The sequence below is a fragment of the Eretmochelys imbricata genome, chromosome 11 (genome assembly GCF_965152235.1).
Source record: "Eretmochelys imbricata isolate rEreImb1 chromosome 11, rEreImb1.hap1, whole genome shotgun sequence".
NCBI lineage: Eukaryota > Metazoa > Chordata > Testudines > Cheloniidae > Eretmochelys > Eretmochelys imbricata.
The window spans coordinates 16,118,240-16,142,154 of NC_135582.1; the positions used below are offsets into that span (position 1 = coordinate 16,118,240).

At 38.1% G+C, this 23,915-nt stretch overlaps 1 protein-coding gene and 1 pseudogene across 1 annotated transcript in view; one reads left to right on the forward strand and one right to left on the reverse strand.

Annotated features, from left to right (window-relative positions):
- The window catches only part of DPP10 (dipeptidyl peptidase like 10), a 434,888-nt gene that overhangs the window by 316,815 nt on the left and 94,158 nt on the right, over positions 1-23,915 (reverse strand). Inside the window, exons 2-3 of the mRNA XM_077829757.1 lie at positions 16,822-16,936; positions 6,194-6,289 (exon numbers count right to left, since the gene is read on the reverse strand). Coding sequence (XP_077685883.1) covers positions 6,194-6,289; positions 16,822-16,936 — 211 coding nt within the window. The remainder of the gene's footprint in view (positions 1-6,193; positions 6,290-16,821; positions 16,937-23,915) is intronic.
- On the forward strand, positions 9,986-10,231 carry LOC144272256 (small nuclear ribonucleoprotein F pseudogene; annotated as a pseudogene).

The following is a 23,915-nucleotide window of genomic DNA, read 5'->3' on the forward strand; positions in this document are numbered from 1 at the left end:
CACAACCTCTTAAGTTAACACTTAGATGAGACATAGTGGCAAAACATGATGCCAATGCAGGCCACCTCTCTCCACCCAAATCAGCCTGTTGTCAGCAATCCCATGCCATGGTGTACTCCTTGCTGTCCCACAAAACTTCCGTAACTTCATTATCCAGGAATCACCCAGAATCCACACGCTGGCAATCCTGGCAGCACACACATTTATTTTCCCTCAGTGGAGAAGGTACCTCCGCAGTCAGTTCCAAGCCTCCATGCTACATGTCTTTGGAAACACCACATTAATATGCCCTGAGATCAGGAAGTGCCCACACACTATCTCACCCACCCCACAGCTAGTAAAATACAGGTGTTCTCAAACAACCAATCCAAATCTTTCCTATCACCTGTCTTCATTTCCAAGCAAAATCCCTCTCCCTGGTCCTCTATGCCTCCCCTCCACATAGAGACAAAATCCTCTGTCGTGGGCTCCTTCCCACCCAATATAAGAACATTTTTGGTTAGAACAGCTGCTCACCATTCCGCTGTGTTCACCGTAAACCTCCCCACAAAATAAAAACACTTTATTTTACAATAGTGACAACTTGTAGCAAGCAACATGAGTTATTCAGTTTTTGTTATACAGATGTACAAAGGTTTGGACAAAGCAAACAAAGAAGTGTCCATGGAGAGGTGTTCGCCAGGGCAATGGCATCTGCACATTTGCTCAAACTTCCCAGGCAGCATAAAGTGGCTGCACAGAAACCCTCTCATGGTTTATTCTTTACTGGTGCACACACACACACACTGTAATCCATCCAGACTGCACATCCATACAAGCAAAAAAGTGAAAATGTTCTTAATACCATTTACAATTTGGGTCTCTGAAGAGTCAGTAGGTGCTATGCACTACATTGGATAAAAAATGACGAGTGTTTGAGACCATTTTGACTCACATCACAGCAACAGTTTGATCCCAAGCTCTGCGCAACAAAAAAACCAACCAAACAAAAAAAGCCAATTAGAAAATTTTTGAAAAACAGGTATTTTGTTCAGGAATCATAGCTCTGGAAGCCCTGGCTTAAATGACCCCAAATTTGGTTCACCAATCCTACTCTGAACTCCCACAAGGCATAGCACATTTCAAGAAAAGCCATGCAAGTATATGTATAATTGGGCTCTACAAACCCCTTACTGAGCAGAGGCAGAAGTGGCAGGGGAGCCACTCCTGCCTACAGGCAAGCAGTGTGACCACATCCCCAGGCAGCTGTCAGAACTGCCAGTCATGGAGGCAGGCACCCACCACTGGAACCAATAAGGGGAAACAAGGTTTTCTATAAAAGAAGAGAGCTCAGAGAAGGAAGGGCAGGCAGAAAGGCCCAAGACAGTGAAGGGGTAACACCCCTGCCTCCAGGAACACAGCCAAAGAGACTGAAGCAGACTGCTAGGCCTCCTTGGAGGCCAGGGGCCAAGAACTGTCCTGACCAGGGACTAGCCAAAGAAAGCCACTTGGGACAGCAGAGACCACTCAAAAGACCACATTAAGGACTGGTGACAGTATGCCTACACTTAAAATGCTACAGCAGCAGAGCTGCACCACTACAGTGCTTCAGTGTAGACACCACCTATGCCAACAGGAGGGTTTCTCTCATTGGCACAGGTAATCCAGTTCCCTCACAGACAGCGGCTAGGTCAACAGGGGTTAGTTCAGCATAGGGGAGTGGATTTTTCACACCCCTGACAGATGTAGCTATGCCAACATAACTTCCCAGTACAGACCAGCCCCTGGAAGGGTCATCCTTTAAACAGGAAGGATAGAGGAAGGATGAAGGGAAAGGCTCCTCTACACAACCATCTGCAGCATAGGAGGTTCTGAAAGGTGTGAAGTGGCCCATTCATCTCAATGGGATGTCCTCAGCCAAATGAAAACACCCCATGGAGATGAATATAACCTTAAACAAATGGTCTGAGACATATTAAGTGCTCCATTCATCTCTGAGCTGTTCAACACTAGAAAATTAGGTCAACCCAGTTATCACTACAAAAGTTTTTTTCTCCTGCTGATAATAGCTCATCTTAACTAATTAGCCTCTTACAGTTTGCATGGCAACTTCCACCTTCTCTGTATGTGTGTATAGATAATCTTCTTACTATATGTTCCATTCAATGCATCCGATGAAGTGGGCTGTAGCCCACGAAAGCTTAGGCTCTAATAAATTTGTTAGTCTCTAAGGTAGCACAAAAAACTCCTGTTTTTTTTTTTTTTCCCCGGTTACATTGCTCAGCAATTTGAAAAATCCACACCCCTGAGTGATGTAGTTAAAAATTATGCTGGGGAGCCAGCTTGCCTTTCAGAGAGGTGGGTTACCCACACTGATAGGAGAACCTCTCCCCTTGGCTTAGGCAGCCTTGACACTGAAACACTACAGCAGTGCAGCTGCAGCGTTTTAAGTCTAGACAAGCCCAAAGCGTATGTTACCATTCCACTCCTGAGTGCTTTAGAGCCTGTGATATATATGAAGTATGCCAGTTCTAAGTTCCCCACCCAAAGAAAAAGAATTTCCCCAGATCCTGGCTCACATGGGGACAGGAAGGCCACAAGCCCCTTACCCCCAAATGCAGGTCACATGAAGGCAGATAAGAAGTGGGAGTCCAACCCCTGTAGATGAGCAAAGGCCTTCCAGGTCCTGGCACACACACAGGTGGCGTGAGCATGTCTCAGACACTCCAGAGGAACAAGGTCCGAGATCCTATGCGTCAGAACAACCATTTGGATTTTAGAGCACTTCAGAAAGAGTTGAGCTTTAAAGCATATGAAATGGTGGAATGGAAATCCTCCAGCCATTTTTTCCCCAGTATTGGCACATGTGCACCATTAAAAAAGTACATTTTCTTAAATACCATACTCAGTTTGGGTCTCCCAAAGATTTAGTGGATGCCAGGCACTACCTTGGGTAAAACTCAACAGATTGAGATGATTTTGACCTGCATTACATCAATAGTTTGATCTCAAACTCTGCACAAAAATCCCACCTAGAAAATTGTTAAAAAATTGGACATTTTTTCCCAGGGCGTATACCTCCATGACCCTAGCTTAAATGACCCCAAATTTGGGTCCCTATCCCTATACTAGCCCTTTCTGAGGCATACTAGATTTGAAAGGAATTTTCTAAGCATGTTAATTTTAGAGGACTTAGAAATGTCAACCATTAAACAGAAGTTGTGATGGAATCTTAACTATGATACCACTATAATGATGTTATGGAAAATGGATCCAGGCACAAGATCTAGCCCTTAAATTGTTCAACATGATAGTACAAATAATCGTTTTTCCTGAATAGGACCTCTAACACAGACTTATCCTGCCCACCCTGGTCCTCAGTATCTAGGAGATGACAAAAGCCTTACTGCAACAATAGACTGATGACGCTCAAGCTATATATCACTGACCATCACTTGGGTGTTAAAATGCAAAGAGGAGATCAGCACTTGGATTAAAAAATAGGTGTTTTAAAAAAACAGGAGGAAAAGGAGTGGCTAATTAGGTCTCTCTCATTCTGCATATGAAATATATATCTTAATTTTCGTTATTAAAACAAAATATAGAAAAAGAAGAGCTTATCTGAAGAATTATTGGTGCTTCAACAAGTAATGCTAACAACAAATAATCAATTAAACCTAGCAACTAACCCCACATTTCTTAGACAACAGCCCCTAGGAACCTACTCAATAAGTAAACAAATCCAACCCCCCTTCTCTCATGCAATCAAACTCAGACTCTTCTTCCTCATGAAAGAGACTGCAGATATTAATTTAGGGATGTTAGAATTTTTTTTTTTTTTTTTTTTTTTTTGCTGAGGAATCACTGTATTACTGTACAAATTTCTGGGATTTATACAAATCTAGTGCTAATAAAACATAGGTCTTTTCTTTCTTAAAAAGTGCCTAAGTAGATGGAAAAGTTTATAAAATTGCAAGATATCATTACAGAAAAGATGATTAACCATGATTTTCTGATAATACTAAAGACTAGCTTTCATTAAGTGTGCTTCTTTAAGATGCATCCCACCTCCAAAGCAGCAGTTCTACCCAAAGAACCCTGCACGCTAAGCAAGCATTTATCATTTTAATCTTTTCTTCAGCAAAACCCCACTGCAGTCTAGGGCAGATATTCTTGAGTATGGACTACAGAATTGAGCCCAAAATGACAATACACAAGCATGTACTGTATATAAACAATATTTTATAGAACTCAAAACCAAACTTTAGTAAGTTATGTTACCCTTTGTTTTAGGAAAAAAATGAATATTTCATATATCAGAGCTACATTGTACACATTTATTAAGACCTAGTAAGATAATTAGGCAAGTAATATTAAATATCTGTTCAGTAGTAAGGGAATAGTACTAACAATGAAACTTGCACCAAGGTTTACTTCCAATAAATAATTATCTACCTTAAGTAATCACTTTAAAAGGCCAGTGCTGTTACCAATGCAATTTTTTTTAAGAGGAGGACAAAGTCCACATGCAAAATCAATTGTGTATTTACATGCACGTGCAATTACTTGTACAAGCAGAAGTAGAGAATATTCTGTCTCCATTAAGCCATTGATTTTTGCTAGTGTCTTGAGCAGTTTTTGAAGATAGGCTTCACTGCCTCTGTTATGTTATTTGTGACTCCTGCAGTATTTGTATCCTTGAGTATTCTCTACATCTCTGGTTCAATGTAACATAATTTTCACTCAAAAATATATTTTCTTAATTAGCTGCACTCGTGTGCAGGCTGCTCACACCATGTGTTTACCGTGAATGAGAGAGTTATTCAGTTTCATGCACAGGAGAAGGACTTAATCAATATTCTATAGAGAAGATTAATTTAATCATAGAGTAAGGTAATTGGAATTGCAACAAACATGGCAAAGCAGGGTGGAGGACTAGACAAAGCAAGGCTCCTTCTTCTCTCTTGCACACCTATTCAGGGAACAGATGCACTGGGAATCCTGGCATTCCCATGAACACAGTTGCTGCAGGTTAGTGCTACTGTGTAGGCCAACCTCCCCATAAATGGAAGGGCAGGGGGAAGGCAGGACTAGGGCCAAGGGTTGGTTCCTCAAAGATGGAATGCATGCTTCACTTCATGAAAGAGCCCACTCTCCCCATCTATTCCCTTGCCTGAAGCAAAACACACCTAGGAACTTCCACTTGGGAGATGCAACTCCATTTCAGTCTCCAGAGAAGGTTGTCAAAGTTAATTCCATTAGTGCCCTTTTACTGGACAATCGGTGTTTCTAATTCTTACTGATTCCGTCATGGAAGCCAGCTTTGGTATCTTTAAATATCTATCTTTTCAACGTGAAGGATAAATCATTCTGATTACACTTAATTTATAAACTCTGCAGCCACATAAGACTTCCTATTTTCATAACTCTTCTTCAAATACTTTATTTTGCACAAAGCCTATTGTTATTCCTCTGATTATAACACCTTGACTGTTACACAATTATGATGACACAAAGACAGGGAAGGACACAGTGTTATTTGAAAATTTCTTGCTAACCGAAAGAATGTGAAACATTGTATCTGATCAAGAAAAAAAAACATAATAAAGATTTGAATGAGATGACAAGGACTTTTTCAGGTATATGAGTCTTAACAATATGCATTATTTTTAGAACATTATGCACAATTCTTAAAGCATCTAAACAAACAGAACCTGAAGTACAATGCACAGGCATCAGAGAATAACTAGAGCTGTACAAATATGTTGAAGTTCAACCTAAAATGTGTTTCCATATGTTATGTGTCAGAACCATTTGCACACCCTGAAATTTAGATCTGAATAAACCTGTTCCTTCAATGGCCTGATTTTGTTATGAATCCACAGACAAGGTTCAGTTTTAAAAGAGTTCCTACATATTCATAAAGGTTCTCACAAGTGATTTGGAACTGCTGGTACAATTAAAAAATGCCATGCAATATGACCGAGGTGATCTGGATCAAATTCCATATGTAATATTAACACAATACCTAGGTTAACAGATATTTATATAGAGTATATATTAAAAATCAGTAACATATTGCAAACACATCAAAACTTCTAATGAACCAATGGTGGTTTATGACTTTTTCATGGCTTCACTAATGACAGTGTCTCGATTCATCATAAAAATGCTTCTATCTGCATTCAAACTGCTTGATAATATATACACATACCATTAATCCATTTGGCTTCTGGATTATGAACTATGAACTCTTTTTTGAAGAGATCTTCTAAAGACAATCTGGTTTCTGATGAATTTGTAAGCTCATCTAAAAAGAAACAAAGAAGCACCAGGTTACACATTTTAAAAAAACTGATATAGATCATGTAATTATTGTAAAATTGTTGGGACTTTAGGGGCAGATCCTACAGCTCAAAAACAAGTAAGACTCCTACTGAAGTCTATAATAATAATGCCTACTTCTTATTTACATAGCACTTTTTCATCAGGACATCGCCCATCACTTTACAAAGGAGATAAGTATCATTATTCCCATATTCCCCAGGGAAAACTGAGGCACAAGAGGGTGACTTGCCCAAGGTCACCCAGCCGGCCAATGGCAGAGGTGGAAATAGAATCTAGGTCTCGAGTTCCAGTCCAGTGTTCTAGCCACTAGGACACCCTGTCACCCCAATTCAATGAACATTTCTTGTATGCATAGTGAAACACTAGGGATATAGTGATTACATGTTTTTTCATACAGACTAATAAATCAATTTTTTCAGACTGGTGAAATACTGATTTACAGAAAATGAGAAATTTAGAACAAATCTTACCCACCATATATCCTAAGCGGTGAGTGAAAAGAAACCCAATATCCTACCTTAACACAAGTTTCTATGGCCATGAGCCAGTTTTAAATAGAGATCATATCTCTCAGTCCCACTAACCATAATACATTACAAGAATAAGAAAATTATATTAACCTTTTCCATTATTATTTCTGTTTAACCGTAACCACTTAAATTCATATGTAAAAATAATCTGAACAGCCCATCCCGCCCCCCGCACCATCAGATCTCGGTAGATATGAGCAATGGAATTCTGGGATACAGAACTCTATGTGGTACATTTTCTAGGAATACAGTGCCCACCATTAGTAAGTCCACATTTGCCAAGAGATTCCACACAATTATTTCACATGCTCAGCTAAAAGGGAGACCGTGCCATCTCAGATGTTACTAAATGGTAGTGAATGTTGATGTATATTTTTTTAAATGTCGACCCCTGCAATCACTTCCTTACTTCCAGAAAGGAAACAGCAGTCAATTCTCATTTTTCTGTGCTGAAACATCATTTATGGAAATAGCTGGTACTTCCAGAAATCTTTTTTTTTTAAAGTCATTAGGTAAATGGACCCATTAATACATGAGATTAAAAGGTATTGCTAACTGAAAGTCATTATTGCTGGTCAGGACACAAATCTCCAATTATATTTATCTTACATGTCCTAGATTACTAGCTGCTTTAGACAAACTTCTTTCATATGTTATGCATATAACTCATTCCTACCAGAATATCGGGTATATATTACATATGCACAGTATCATTATTAGCCAAACTACCAGTAGATTACAGCAATTCTCCTCTTTGGCATTGGGTTTTGTCTTCCTACATAACTGACTCCCCTATGTCTGAAAGTACCTTTTCTGTTGGGTTCAAATTTTGGCTTTGCATATTTCTGCTGATAAATATTTTCAGTGACTTAGGACAGAAAGTCTAGAATCACAACAGTCAAGTAGCAGACCCTTCTCCCTTTGGTTCACCAATATATTCCCTGACTCCAATAGAGAAAAAAAAAGTCTGCTTTGCAGCAGGAACATCCCATAATTCACTTAAGGTGCCAATCCTGGTCCCATTGAAGTCAATAGGAGCTTTGCCATTGCCATTACTCTTGGAGAGTACAGGCTGGTTCTAAGTCCATTGAAATCAACCCCTCCCACTCCCCAGATAAAGATCTGTGCTTCTCTTAAATGTTGTCAATACCGCTTGCTTCACCCACTTCTCTCAGTAGTATCCACGGCCTACTTGCTGTCTTCAGGAAACAACATCTCTCCCCCCCGCTCCCTCTTATACTTATCCTTAACAAAATTCAGAGTGAGACCTCTCACTATGCCATCCTTCTGTAATCTATACAGGTCTTTCCTCAAGGTCTCAGTCAGCAGGAACCCTTTAAATACTTACTCTAATAAACTCTCCTCTCACTCTTCCTTTTTTCAAGGCTAACCATGTTCCACTCTTAAAACCTTCTCTCGCAAAACAGAACTCCTAATCCCCAAAAAAGATTTCTTGACTTCTTGTGCACCTTCCCAAGAATAACCTTTTTTAAAATTCAAAGCCCAGTATTGGACACAGTATTCCAAGTGTAGTCTTACAAGGGTTTTACAGAGTAGAACTATTATCTCTCTTGATTTATACCTAATCCCCGTTTATACACCATGGAACCTTATTAGCCTTTCTTGCTGCTGATCCCACATATTGAGTCTCTACCTTCAAACTACTGCATACAATTACTACAGCCTCTCCCCACCTCAGCTTCCATTAATATATTATTTAAGGTATTTTTTGCTAACATTTCTCCCTTCAGAAACACTTATTACCTTGCACTTATTACAATCAAATTCCATAGTGCTTAATTCCTTTTGCACTTTAGCAGATCACCTGCAAATTTGGACACCATACATCATTCCCATTTCTGAATCATTTAGATAAAAGTTAAATAGAACTGGCACTGTGAAAACTCACTTGCAGCATTCAAAAAGGGTCAGATTCCATTTATTGTGACCCTAAATTCCCTGCTAGTTTGCCAACTTTCAATCCAGATCACCAATTTTATTATGACACTGGATTTTTTTTTTTTTGCATAACACTAGTTTCCTCTGAGAAACTTTATTAAATGCCTTATTAAAATCATTGAAAATACACTGGACAGTATATGGAAATATTACCTGAAAGGACAACTGAACCCACTTTTCTCAGCATTCTGACAATTCACATACTTGCCAAGTAATTTTTTTGTTATAAATTGCATTTTATAACTTTAAATTGAATCTAGTACTTCTAAACATTGTTTTTAACCATCTAGTTTAGAAAAATAGACATCTTCAAACAACTATACTGTGTAATGTTTGAAGAGTAAAACTGTCCTAATGCTAAGACGGTATTTAAATAAAACCATATTTGTGATCTTTTAGTCTAGGTGTCCACGCTGTAAACATCTCAAATTATGTAATTTTTTAGCAAGATGTTGGTTTCACACCAACAGAGTCAGAAATACTCTTTTAAATTCCCAAAATGCTCAGTTAATTCATGGAAAGACAAGCTGCTCATCATGTAAGCTATCAGAAGACTGCAATTTGTATTTTTAGTCTAAATATGAATTTGTATGCATACTGTATAGTGTATTTTCTGTCTGTTGTTAAAGACTCTCTTTTCCCCCTTAACGTTTATTATTACATTGCAGAATAGTCTACCATCTCTTTTCCATTTCCATTTTAAATTTTATTGAGTTATTCATTGAAGGGCTAACATTTCCCAGGTCCCCAACTAATTTGATAGATGTTTGTATTTCCAGTTGAATATATATTCAACTGGAATCATAACAATCCATACATATATTAAGTAGATTATATATATATTGTAGATTACTGGAGTCAGAGTTGAATTCAAGTGTTAAAAGATAAAAAGTGTTACAGTTTTATACTGTGCATTAAATTGACAGCTGAACTGCTTAACAATTGGTGCACATTCGTACACAGACAGCAAACCTTCATATTTTACTAAATTAAAGACTGAGAAGCAGAAATCAAGTAGAGTAGAAACTCACTAATATGCACTAATAGATAAGAAAATGCTTTTGCAAATTAGCAAGTAAATGAACAGACAATTAGACTCCAGCAGGCGCACGTGCGGCCCTATGAGTAATTTTTGTTTTTACCGCTGCTTTGTGCCACGCCGCATTACCATGAGCTTGCCCCTGAACTCCAAGCCCTTCCTGACAGGGAAGCCGGTGATGGTGAAGCTGAAGTGGGGGATGGAGTACAAGGGCTACCTGGTGTCTGTCGACGGCTACATGAACATGCAGCTTGCAAACACAGAAGAATACATAGATGGTGTGTTGTCAGGACACCTTGGTGAAGTTTTGAAAAGATGTAACAATGTCCTGTACATCAGAGGAGTAGAAGAAGAAGATGGGGAAATGAGAGAATAAGTTTCTATATTTCTGGAAAATAAAGATCAGTTTTTCACAAAAAAAAAAAATAAAGGAAGAATAGCGCCTTACAAAATTTACTTTGTACAGTTATTTTATAAAACTAGTTTAGTTTTAATTATTTAATTTAATACTTCAAATTTTAGATGAATAATCTGTTCTACTTTGAGAAAAAAAAATATGTCCTGGTAATATGAGACCTAAGTATATCATCCTGGTAATATGAGACCTGGTAATATAAGACCTAAGTATATCATCCTGCTTTTAAATATTGGCTGTGTGACTTTGGGGGAGTCATAGTACCTCTGTGTCTCCATTTTCCCATCTGTAAACTGGGGATAATAATGTCTCTATAAAGCACTTTGATATCTGTGGATGAAAAGCACTATATACAAGCAAAATAATATCACTACATGGAACAACTTACATTCCTCAGTATTAGCTTGAGGAAAGTAACCTAAACCCAGTCAAGAGTACCAGAATAAACATATTCTACATGTGTAATATAGTATCTAACAAGCTATGATTTTTTCCTCCCCCATGACCTTCATATTATGGTATTTGGAATTAAACACAAATGCTATTAGAAGACTCTTGGGAAATATAGGAATCAGTGGAGATTCATAGTATGAGCAAGCAACATAAAATGAACAAGTTCCTGCACTTTTCTATATTGTATTTTTTACTTCTTCAGTCTGATTCTCTTTTAACAATAAGTAAGATATCACTAGTTCTGCCTGTATCCCTCATTATCAATATAATGAATATCTGCTCCAATTAGTTCTACAAATTCAAGTTTTATTTCGTGTCATAATAAAAATCCTTGAAATCTGGGTTAATAATTTTTCTTTGGTTTTAGCACTGTTTATATCCTTTACAAAAGAAGATGAAAAGACAATGTCTATATTAATGTCAAGGTGGGAGAGGTAATATCTTTTATTAGACCAATTTCTGTTTCTGAAAGAGAAGTTTTTTAGCTTATACAGAGCTCTTCTTTTTATTATTTTTATTAATGTCAATATTTGTATGGAACTAATGTCATAAATTCATATATAAGTTATATTATTGAACATTTGTTTTTCTCTTGGGAACAATAAGTAGGATCTGAATTACTGTTTGAAGCTTTAGAAATACACAGCATGTATTCATGTGACACCTGCTTAGTTCTAGGTATTAGGCAGAAAATTACATGCCCCACAATGCAATTAAATCTACTAGTTAACTACAAGCAAAAGCTATTATTTGTGTTGGACACAGCAATATGCATTATTAGACTTAGCCATGCCTAGACAACATTATAAATGATAACAAGGAAAGGTTAAGAACTAGCTGTGAGATACACACTGAGGAAAACAAGTCCTGCCAAAGATATTCACAAGGTTACATGGAACTCACCAGATGGGCAAACTAAAATCCAGATCGACCACATGATTAGCAGTCAAAAGCATAGAAGATAATTGATGGATGTTAAACTCTACAGAAGTGCCGAGCGTGGCGGTGATCATGAACAACTAATGGGAAAGATTAAGTTAAAGTGCAAAGCAAAGATGGGTGCAACTGGACCCAAATTTGATCTTGATAAGTCAAAGGATAGCTCTGTGGGGGAAGCATACAAGATGAGGCTTGGAGGGCATTTCAGGCCATTAATTTATGATGAAGAAATGTCACTACAGAACAGATGGGAAATATTATAGGAAGCAGTACAAAATACAGTAGAGAAAGTTATTGGAAGGCATAAGAAAACATGGGAAAGCTGGACAACAATGAAACAAGAACATTACAAGAAAAGTGTAAACAAGCCAAGACTGCTAGGAAAGAAGAAGTAAAAGTGTGCAAAGCAGTGAAGACTGAACAAGCAAAAGTGCTGGAAAGAAGAGGCTCAACAACTAGAAGAGGCATCAAGAAAAAAAGATATGAGAACAATATAAAAAATGGTTAAGCTATATGGACACACAATCAGGCCAATGATGTAAGTCATAAGAAAGGCTACCGGTGAACTGACAACAAATGCCAAAGAGGTGCTGGAAATATGGAAGGAGCATTGTAACAAAGTGCTGAACCCTGTATTTCATCCAGATGCAAGCATTCTAGACATGCTGGATGAACAGGGCAGCTTGCAATGTAGAATGGCTACCAGCATTGAACTACCATCAGAAGAAAAAATAGAAAGAGAAAGAGAAATAAGGCAGCTAAAAATGGGAAAGCTACAGGGTTAGACAATATAACAGATAAGCTGCTAAAAGCTGGCAGGACAAGCACTATTCAAAGCATTTGGAAAAAATATATAATAGAGTATGGGAACAAGAGGAGATACAATGACTGATTAAAGGCAATAGTTGTACCAATTCAGAAAAAAAGAGATCCTACCAATGTGAATAATTATAGAGCCGTAAGATTATTATAAATACTGGGAAAGTTATTGTCAACAGATTAAGGCCACTTTTAGAGGAAGTGGTAGGTAAGATTTAGTGCAGCTTCAGATTAGGCTGATTCATGCTCTGACAGTTGATGGAAGAAAGGGACAATGGAGATTTAAGATGTTTGCTGTTTTCATCAACTACATGAAGGTATTGGATTCAGTTTGGAGAAAAAACATTATGGAAAGCCACAAAATCACATGGTTTACTTATAGGATAACTACAATTATAAAAGTGTACAAATCCTCTAGTGTTATCAGAATCGATGGAAAATTAAGCAACACGTTCAAATCAAAGTTTGCTGTAAGATAAGGTGGCTGTATATTGGAAAAGGGGAAACAGATAAAGTGTTGAAATGCAGCAGCAGCAAAGAAGTCATAGAATAAGTACAATTTTATGTATACCTAGGAAGCTTAACCAGTTCCACCAAGGATGTGATTAAAAGGAGATGTTCTTTAGATACAAATGCTACACAGAATTTGGTTTTTATCCATCCATAATTTCACCATTACATTTGGTACCAAAGTGAAAATGTATCAAACCAGTGTACTTAAAAGCATTACTCTCTGGTCTGAAACCAACTGCATTAAATGAAACAGACATCAGAAGGCCGAAGGCTGTAACAATGACAGTTCTTTGGAAGCTAACGTGTAAAGAAGGAATGATTTTAAGGCAAACAAAGTTCAAAGAAGAGTAGGATGTGAAATCAGGGTACAGGACTGGTTGCAAATGAAAAGTTTCAGAATGTGGGGACACTGCAGAAGACAAACATGTAATAGGATGCCAAAAAAAACCCACACATGCAACCAAAGTCAGTCAGACTTAGAGGCCAACCACCAACTCAATGGTGGGATATGATATGCAGGGTCATGACCAGGCTGGGCTTCATGGAGGAACAAACCATGGACAGAAATAAATGGTGACACTGTACTGCTCCCTGTGTCCATTAAGATACTTTGGGATGAGAAGAAAAAGATTATAAAGCACTCTTCATCTTAAAAGTAGTTCGCTCAGACTAGTGGTATTAGAAACTGGAAGCAATATATTCTGAATGATCCTGAGGTAACATGAAACTTAACTGTCACTACTGCGCTAAACATACTAATTCCTATCAAGTGTATTTCACAGGAAGATTTTTACAAAAAGATTACATTTTATTAAGGCAGATTTAGACCAACTACAAGTACTAATGACCAGTGATTATTTCTGTTTCTAGATTTACAAGATGTAGTCTATTTTTTTCTAATGCTAGACATCCCAGTTGCCTTTGAGACACTTGAGACCAACTAATCCAACTACAGTATTTAACACATATAAGCAAAAATCTCAGTTTACCTAACTAGTTTTTAAAAGTTTTATAAAATAATAAATAATTAGAATAATAATATAAATGATTTGCTCCTGAAAATAAGGTGTGGACAGCATGGGCTCAAGACACCAAGCAGTTGTGATGCAAGCTTCCTCTCAAAGCTCTCTTTATGTCCTTCATTCCTGACCTGCATAAAATCCTTCTTTTTCCAATCCTAGATCCTTGCAGAGCAGATTCTGTTAATTACACCAAACTGGGAAGTTTCTTAGGGAAATCATAGCAACTGACATAACAATACTGGTTTTCACTTGTGTGACTTGAACTGTTGGCAAAGACCAGTGTAAGGGGGGACATACATTCTAATAACATAACATAGTGTTAGTCCAGGTGTTGTAGAGGGTTTTTTAAAAAAAATCTTTGCCTCTGAAGACTTTGAAATACTCCTTCAAATTTGCCACTGTTAACAATAGGTTTTCAAACATAAGGGCCAGAACTGACTTTAATTGCTTTGAGTTTCAGCATAATTCTTTCTAGCTTTTGCCATCCCCTCAAACAAGAAATCCTCTCCTTGAAAAGAAAGAAATATACTTCAGTCACTAGGGTGGTTTTGGGTATATCATGACATACATGCTCCCAAATTTACCTTTCTTGATCCCCAGAAGAATCCGCTCCCCTCTAACTGGGGTTAGATCAGCCCAACTTTTCCTAGTTTAGCCTCAGATCCTAACCCATTCACACAGATGTTCACTGTATTAGTCATCCAATCACTAGTATACAGACCTCTAAAATGATTATTAGATTTCTGCTCTATATTCCTCCTTGTCTCTCCTTTGTCATACTGCAATTTCCCATGTCCCCCACAGATTCCTACCCTTCATCCAGGTCTCCATGTTTTGGACTTATCTGTTGGCATTTGTCTTCTGCCCCATCAAACGTAGTTTAAAGCCCACCTCACTAGGTTTGCCAGTCTGTATCTGAAGATACTCTTCCCTTTCCTTGAAAGTGGACCCCATCTCTACTTGGAACAGGATCTCATGGTCAAGACAACCAAAGCCCTGTTGGCAACAATATTTGTGGAGCCATGCATTTACCTCCAGAATATGTCTCTCTCTGCTGGAACCCCTACCCTTCACTGGAAGGATCAAAGAGAACACCATCTGTGCCTCCAACTCTTTCACCCGCACTCCAAGAGTCCTGTGGTCCTTCTGATCTGCTCAGAGTCATATCTTTTTCAGTATCATTATTGCCCACATGAGTGAGCAGAATGGGGTAGTAGTCTGAGGTGCAGATGATCCTCAGTAATCCTTCCATAACATTTCAGATATGGGTCCCTGGCAGGCACCACATCTCCTGGGATGCCAGCTCAGGCCTGCAGATGGATCCCCCTTCAGAAGGGAGTCACCAACCACCACTACCCTTTGTTTTCTCTTGAGAGTGGTGGCTACGAACCTCCCAGCCGTGGGTGTACATAGTGGATATCTCCATAATACAGGGAAAGCAGCACAGTCTAGCACTCCAGCATGCTCTGTTCAGCCACCTTTCCTCACAAGTGGCAGCCTTGTCCTCTTTGCTCCTTTCCCAGACAATCTGGCCCCCTCCTTGACTGAGAAGCAGCTCCAAGCTTCTGTGCCTGCTATCATTCAGCCCATTCTTTGCTTACTTTGTAGCCCTTTTCCAGTGGCCAGATAATCTGACTCGTTTACTTGCCCAGATAGCACTTCTACTTGTCCCTTGGTTATGAGTTATAGGAATTTTTCACAGCCTGTTTACACTTTCTGCCAGCTCCATAGTGTGTAAATTACATCAACATAACCACAGGCTAAGGGAGACTAATAGGGTTGTTAGGAGTCTAACTTAAATTTGGTCCATCATATCTAAGCTTTCCAGTGTGATGATTCAATTAATGCTAAATTAACCTAAACAGCAAATACTAAAATATACAAATGAATTTGTAACATCTAATTATTGATTCATAAAGTATACTAGATAATTATGCAAAAAATATACAAATGCAACTGAGTGAAAATTAATCAGGAAAATATATAGCTTCATCAATGGTTTGCAAATTCCAAGGCTATGGAACTTAAAAAGCACATTCAAATACAAACCAAATGAATAACATTTCCAATACAGAATATTTTCAGACCAATATTTACCACTGATATATGCATCTCAGTTCACTTATTTTAAATAATCTCTGTCTGATTGGGAGAAATCAATGAATTTTTTCTTTTCTTTGCAACATGTTCAATGTTGCCTTCTATCTGGGCTTCTATCCTGGTTTAAATGTTTGCTATCCCAACAGAAAAAGGACTTCCACTAAAAATATGTCTTGGATAAATTAGAATAAAGAAAACTTGCAGCAAAACTAAACATCCATGTGTAGGAACTTACATTGTCCAGACTTGCTGAATAGGCATATTAATATTATTTTTGCAAATCAGTTGTTAAATAAATACCTTCAGTTCTCTCTGATTTATTGTGTGTATATGACAGTGAGAGATACATATACACTGATGTGGCTGGATATAAAAATTTCATGTCAGTATTAGCACATTTTAAACAAAGTTTTCTATATATACCCAGGGATCTGAAAATACACCAGGAGGCAACCACCCATGACTTTAATTAATTTCACATATACGGAAGCCAATGGGGATTTTGAGTGGATGTATAATGGCAGGTCCAAATGTGCATCATAGAGGTCACTCTGTTCCTACTTTGGATACTGAAATTCAAGCATCCAGAAGTTAAAATGAGCAAAGACAAGAGTTAATGTTATACTTATAAGTCATTTTGAAAATTACATTATGAATCAAAATGTCTTCAGTAAGAATATATATAAAAAGAGAGAGAGAGATTACCTGGGGTTAAAAGAATGACAGACAAAGTGATGAGTGAACATACAACTAGAATCACCAGCAGTGCAATTGCAATTCCCTTCCAGTTCCTCTGCGGAGGGCTGTTACTTCCAAGCTCCTGCAGAGATTAAAAAAAAATGTTTCATAATTACATATAATCCTGGAAAAATGTATGAATACAAGAAATGATTCTGAAGATTGTTCTAATCATACTATACGTGAGCTGATTATCAACCTTCTCCTCTCTGTAGTTCATTTAATTATTCAAAGTACATAATTTTTAGATCTTTTTAATAGAGATGTATTTTTAAACAATTTTATTTCCCTAAGAGACAATCAAATTGAGCATATGCAAGCTGTCCAAAATATGACTGGTGTTAACGTGTGCTGAACATAAACTTCAGGACAATATCAACTGGCACTTTTACAAGATAATTACAGAAATAAAGTGTGGCAATTTACTGTATTTCTACCTAAAGTGGTATGGACCATAAAAGGTTTAAATACACAAGCTTTTAATGTATAATGTTAAACTTCTCATTTGTAATGGAAAACATTGACAAAACTGCCAAAGGATCAAAGTATTCCTTCTTAAACTGAACAGCATTTCTTCCTCTATACAGGTTTCAGAGTGGTAGCTGTGTTAATCTGTATCAGCAAAAAGTACGAGGAGTCCTTTGGCACCTTGGACTAAATTTGTTAGTCTCTAAGGTGCCACAAGTACTCCTCGTTCTTTTTCCTCTATACAGTAGTTCATCTGCAAACTGCTCTCCTGTCACTCGTAATAATCAACAGTAGCTTGTAACAATATTAAATGAATGCTTCTGTAACTACTACTCCATGTAAGCATATATTCTCCTTTGGTTACCTGTGTAGCTCATGTTAACATCAGCCAAATGGGATTTTAAGTTTGTCAACAGAACTAATGCATAGTTTCTATTTCATCTAGGATTTCATACTGCACCATCATTGCCTTACAGAATAGAAAAATACATCAAGGTGATACCTGGTTGGTATTGGTCTCTCCCTCCCCCACATGAAACAGCACTTTCTCCATCTGCATCTGGCAAGACAAGTTCTGACTTTTTCTCTCTGATATTGACCTTATCACAATTATCCATGCCTTTGTCACCTCAAGATTAGATTGCTATCATACACTCTATGAGGGATTACAGTTTGGGAGCATTTAAAAGTTGAAGCAAGTGCAGAATGCTGTGATCTATTTACTGAGTTGCACCTTGGGAGCACATTAAACCAGTGCACCATAATATTCATTGGCTTTCAGTAAGCTTCTGAGTAGAACTTGAGGTGTCAGTTTTAAATTATAAATGCCTTAAATGGTTTGGGACCTGGACACCTAAGAGATTGTCTCTCTCTGTGACATATGGTCATAGATGAGATCAGCAGAACCACTTGAGATGGAGTATTCATGGAATAAAAGAAAGGAAACTGCTGAGGTGAGGGGTCCTTGGTTTTAGAATTTGCTCTCCCTGACCCACCAGTGCCCAGATTTGTTAAACTTTTGGCCATGTTGCAAAGCCATCTTTTCTCTCTGTCTTTTCTCAGGCTACTAAGGAAGGAGCAGGCTGAGGGATGGGCATGGTTCTATTCATGGATAGTCTTTTTGCATTCTTTTGTTTGTTTTAGCCAATGGGGTAGTCATCCAGGGCAAAGAAAGGCAGCCTGCTGTAATTTATAACTTCAAATAAATACTAATTTTTTTTGCACATGCAAAAAAGAAGATTGTTTCTGAACGAGTTTGCAAACGTCTGAGACAAGAAAGGTGTTATGACAATCCACATTCTTTGATACAAACAAATCACATGGGTATCATGGGATCTTAGAAGGGTCTTTCAGCACCAAAAGCAGAAGCCTTTACTGCCCAAGCCAAAGAAGAACTCCCTTAGTGGTGAGACAGTAAATAATAGGCTGGATACTTAGTCTCTAAGGTGCCACAAGTTCTCCTTTTCTTTTTTAATAAGAGAAGTCGCTCAAAGGAGTCACATTCTCTCTTTCCCTCATACGCATAAATATACTGTCCTCCTTATACTTCCACAAGTCAGACAAGCTCATCCCAAATGTCTGAGGTCCATAAGAGTCCTAACCCAATACTTTTGACTTGTGTGTTACACATTGTCAGGGTTCCCTCTCCACTCTGAACTCTAGGGTACAGACGTGGGGACCTGCATGAAAGACCCCCTAAGCTTATTTCTACCAGCTTAGGTTAAAAACTCCCCAAGGCACAAATTCTCACTTGTACCTTGGATTAGGTAATGCTGACACCATCAAGTGATTTAGACAAACTCAGGGAAAGGACTACTTGGAGTTCCTACTTCCCCCTAATATCCCCCCAAGCCCCAACACCCCCTTTCCTGGGGAGGCTTGAGAATAAACAAGATGAGCACAGACCAACCTTGGGTTTTTTTAGGACACTAAAAAAAAACCCCGATCAGATTCTAAAAGAAACAGAACTTTATTAGAAAGAAAAAAGGTAAAAGAAGCACCTCTGTAAAATTAGAATAGAAGATAATCTTACAGGGCAATCAGATTCAAAAACACAGAGGATTTCCCTCTGGACCAAACTTTAAAGTTACAAAAAGAAAACCAGGAATACACCTTCCTCTCAGCACAGAGAAAATCATAAGCCAAAACAAAAATAAGCTAACACATTCCCTTACTAGTACTTACTAATTCTAATGGAGTTGGATTGCTTGCTTCCTTGATCTGTGTCCAGCAAGCACACTGAACAGACAGACCAAAACCTCCCTTTCTCCCCCACCCCCGGATTTGAAAGTATCTTGTCCCTTTATCGGTCCTTTTGGTCAGGTGCCAGCCAGGTTACCTGAGCTTCTTAACCGTTTACAGGTAAAAGGATTTTGTACCTCTGGCCAGGAGGGATTTTATAGCACTGTATACAGGAAGGTTGTTACCCTTCCCTTTATATTTATGACACACGTATACATCAGACATGATCCAACGTAATGCACATGGTTGGCTGTGAGCATATTTATAGGTAATGCAAGGAAGATCACTCTCTCTCTGTCCTATAACAATTAATACAGCATACTACTTGAACCAATCTTCACAATTTTTGCCTTTTATTTTTTTTGTAATTTCCTTTCCACAGTTTAGCACCGGAAAAAATTTAAAGACCTTTTCTTGCCCTCGTCCTGTCTTATGAAAGAAGTCAGTTTAAATACTCCAATTTAGCACATGTCCCTTGAACAACTGTGAAACACTGAGCAAGGGCACTGTGAGGAAAGCAATAGGCAAGCAGTCACTTTTTGTGCTATTAATGTAAACACTTGGACTAGATCTTACTCTCACTTTATGAATATAATGAGAAATATGTAAAATACATAAAATATGTATGCTAAGAAAAAAAAGAGAGTCGCCATCCCCAGTGAATTCACTTAATTCAAACCAAGTTGCATACACATTAAATGAGATGGGAATTTGACCTCAGCACTTTCAGTTTCTGACACTTCACCAACAATTAATGTTCAGTCCAGAACAGATGGACCAGCACAGGTCCCCTGTGTGGTAATAAGGACTGCTAATCCCACTTTTTGCACTGTTGTACACAGTTTAACCCCTTCAAAGTTGCTAATATGTAGGTGTCATTTTGCTGTGTTTACTGCATACAGCTCACACTTCATGCCCCACAAAAACATTCAGATATGTGGCTCTGAGTCCAATATTGGTGGACAGCATCCTTAAGACTGAATTCCAGCATAACAAACCATTTTTCTCCACCATCACCAATAGATATAAGCAATTTAAAATTTGAGAAACACAAATTATCTTCACACTTAAACAAGCAGAAAGAACTAGGAGAGACAGAGTTGTACTGAGCAAACCTGATATCAAATCACAATGCTTTAAAAGGTTAGCTATCATTGCCTCACCGCCAAATAGTGGCAGATTTTCAGTCTTGCACATCAGTTTTCCTAATCGCAGCAGAAATCAGTGACAGAATCAGGATACAAATGTACTAGACTCCAGATTTTTAAAGCCTGGCTGGAAACAAAGAGCACAAGAGCAACCCACTCTTGGAGAATAATTAGGCCCAGCATCTCTGCTCTGGGTTAAGAGGTGGCTCAGCTCACTCAGTGTCTTCCAGGGACCAACCTAGATCCACAAGACCAAACTGCCTACAGCTTTTTTTTCTGCAGCTTCTTCTGACTCACCCCAACCGGTTAAACACATATGGAAGCTGCTCCTGGCCCCCACTGTAGGTGCATGGCTTGATTGGAAAGTCTGGACCATTAGCTTCACACCACCACCTCTGGGTGCAGAAATTTGGGTTATTTATTAAATTCCATTAAAGGAACCTGAGTGATGAGACCAGAGTTGAACTGAGTTCTTGGGGACCTGAGTTGAAGAGGTCTTGGAGGCTACCCCAACAATCAGCCCCTTTTGTAATACTATATAAAGTATTATCATGTTCTAGAAATAAATTGGGGCCCAATCCTATTGCTCTTGCTTATGTGAAATTCATGCTGATTATAGTGGGACAATTCTCACGAATAAGGGCCCCAGTTATTGGACCTTTCTTCTGGAAGTCATTATAAAAAGCAAGTAATACAACCTTTGTTCAGCCATCAGATAATGGAACTTAATAGCTGTTTAAGAAAGTGACCACCAATTAAAATATGTATGCTAAGGAAAAAAAGAAGAGTCGTCATCCCCAGTGAATTGTGCTTATCACTACTTTGAGGAAATGACTTTAACAAACAGATGCTAGAAATCACTATCATAGTTCTTTGTACGTAGGACTATAAACACTGTTTGGTGAGAAAGATTATGGTGTTCCGAGCATCTTTCTTTGTTGAAACAAATATTGTTGCATAACAAAAAGGAAACATTTTAAATAAATACTCTCAGGCAAGACAGTATTTAAAGAGAAAGACCAATATAAACAAATGTAGAGATGAGAGACCTGATGCTTTTTCCATGCCACTATAGCGCAGGAGTAACTCCACTGAAGTCAATGGCCTACCAAAGGCCTTCCTGAGAGCAGTAAAAGGCAGAAGCACCAACTAGCACAATAGGGAACAAGCAGTACTGGCTGGAGAACCCCAGCACTGTTCCCCCAACCTCAGACAGATAGACAATGTGGGTTGTGCATTCCAAATGCAAGGAGTCTATCATTTATTCTTACTTGTAATTAAATTGGAATTAGCATGTAACACACTAACTAGACCACACAACTGTGTCTTGTATCACTGTTTCCCTTGTTCTCCCTACCATTTTCCCTCCTGTGTTTATACATGTTTATTCTTGTCTCAAAATTAGGCCCCAGTCTCCCCATATATTATAAACTATAATAATATTATAATACAATTGTATACTATATTATAAATTATAAATGAGAGGCGAATCAGGACAGTGGATATGCCCTCATCCTCCAAATGAGATCTAACCAGCCAGCCTATTACACTTCCTTGGAACTCCTCCCAGGATTGGGCTCTAAAATGTTTTGATACAAAGTAAAAATTATTATTATTCAGCAAAAAGCCATATACAACCTCAACAAGCTTTTTTCATAGTTCATCTCAAAGTGTTCATAAACAAGAGATAATTAAGTATTTTTTAGACCATGTCTCATTCATAAGTCAAAAAGTGTCATGTTAGTCTGGGTAGGACAATGCTGGAGAGATGTAAAATGATGCACAGTGGAGAGAGAAACGTAAGAGGGAGTCAGTGGATGAAAGTCCCTGATACTATAAAGTGTTTCCTTAGGTAAATGCATGGAACTGTTAAGTGGCATACAAAAACAGTGAATAGACTGGTGGGGTTTCAAGGGTTCTAGATAGGCTCTTATACCAAAATAGTGTGAAGAAAAATATCAACTTTTGAAAAGGCTGTTTTAAAACACTATTATAGATTTCACAGTATAACTCTAATAAATCAGAAAATGGTCACTTAAATCATACCACTACCATAAAGATTCTCATTATTTTAAATGACTTTTTTCCTCCCAATGATCCATTTAATTGCATTATCACCAGATACAATCCATTAATAGTATACCTTTGGATGTAATTGAGTAACACCATTAAAACACAGCTACAAAGAGGAAAATTTCCAGTTAAAAAAATAATGTGCACCAACCACTGAAAACCCTACTGTTTTCAGCCACCTTTCTGTCCAGTATGCTGAGGGCCAAATTGTGCTATCAGTTATATGTCGAACTTTGTTAATATCCGTGGGTGGCATATGTGTAATTATAAATTAAAGGAGATTTAGCTGAGATCCTAAACCTGACATCAGCCTGGTTTTGCCTCTACAAGATTTGCAACAATATTTATTATTTCTTGGTATCACTAAGGAAGTTCCCATCCCTATACAATATCTAGTCTCAGCTGCAGTATTTCCATGCAGCAGAGGACACCCAGTAGAGGTGGTGCTCTGGACTTCAGTAAGCAGGCTCAGGGGAAACAAATATCATAGATGTGAGAAATAACAGGCTTTTGGGACTGACAGCTACTCTTCCCCTCTCTCCAGAGCATCAGATGAGGCAGAATATTTAAAAGAAAAAAATTGACTTTGAGTAAGTTTTAGGCCCTGAGCTGGTGAACTGCAGATACTGCATAGATATAAATTAAACCAGGAAATGTTTTTCTTTAAAAAATGAGTTCTGTGACTGTAGAAAGATAATATTTGTCCACAAGTTCAAGGTAAAGGCTTGCGGGTAGATTGGACCAATCCTATGAGAGGAACAAACAGATACGGCCTCAAATGGCTCTACTAGCCAGTGAAGTTTCCTGATAAATAGCTCAGTCAAATGAAAAAGCCAAGTCCATAACTTTCTGCTGTGTCAATGTCTGCATTTAATTTAACGGAGTCCTAAGGGGAAAGGGCATAACTTGCTGTCAGACGGGCTTCATGAAAACAGCTATTACATGGCAGCACAGCAGTTTCTCAGTAAGTGTCTCATGAGGGATAAGGAAAAGCAGCACCTTGTGGATGTACCCTTTTTAGGTTCATATGCAGGAATGGTATCCTGGTGCTTGGTGGTTTTGTTTGCATCGACTAGTGTAGGTTACCTTCAGAGCTATGTGATCCTACAAAAAATAAAAGCTTCTAAAATT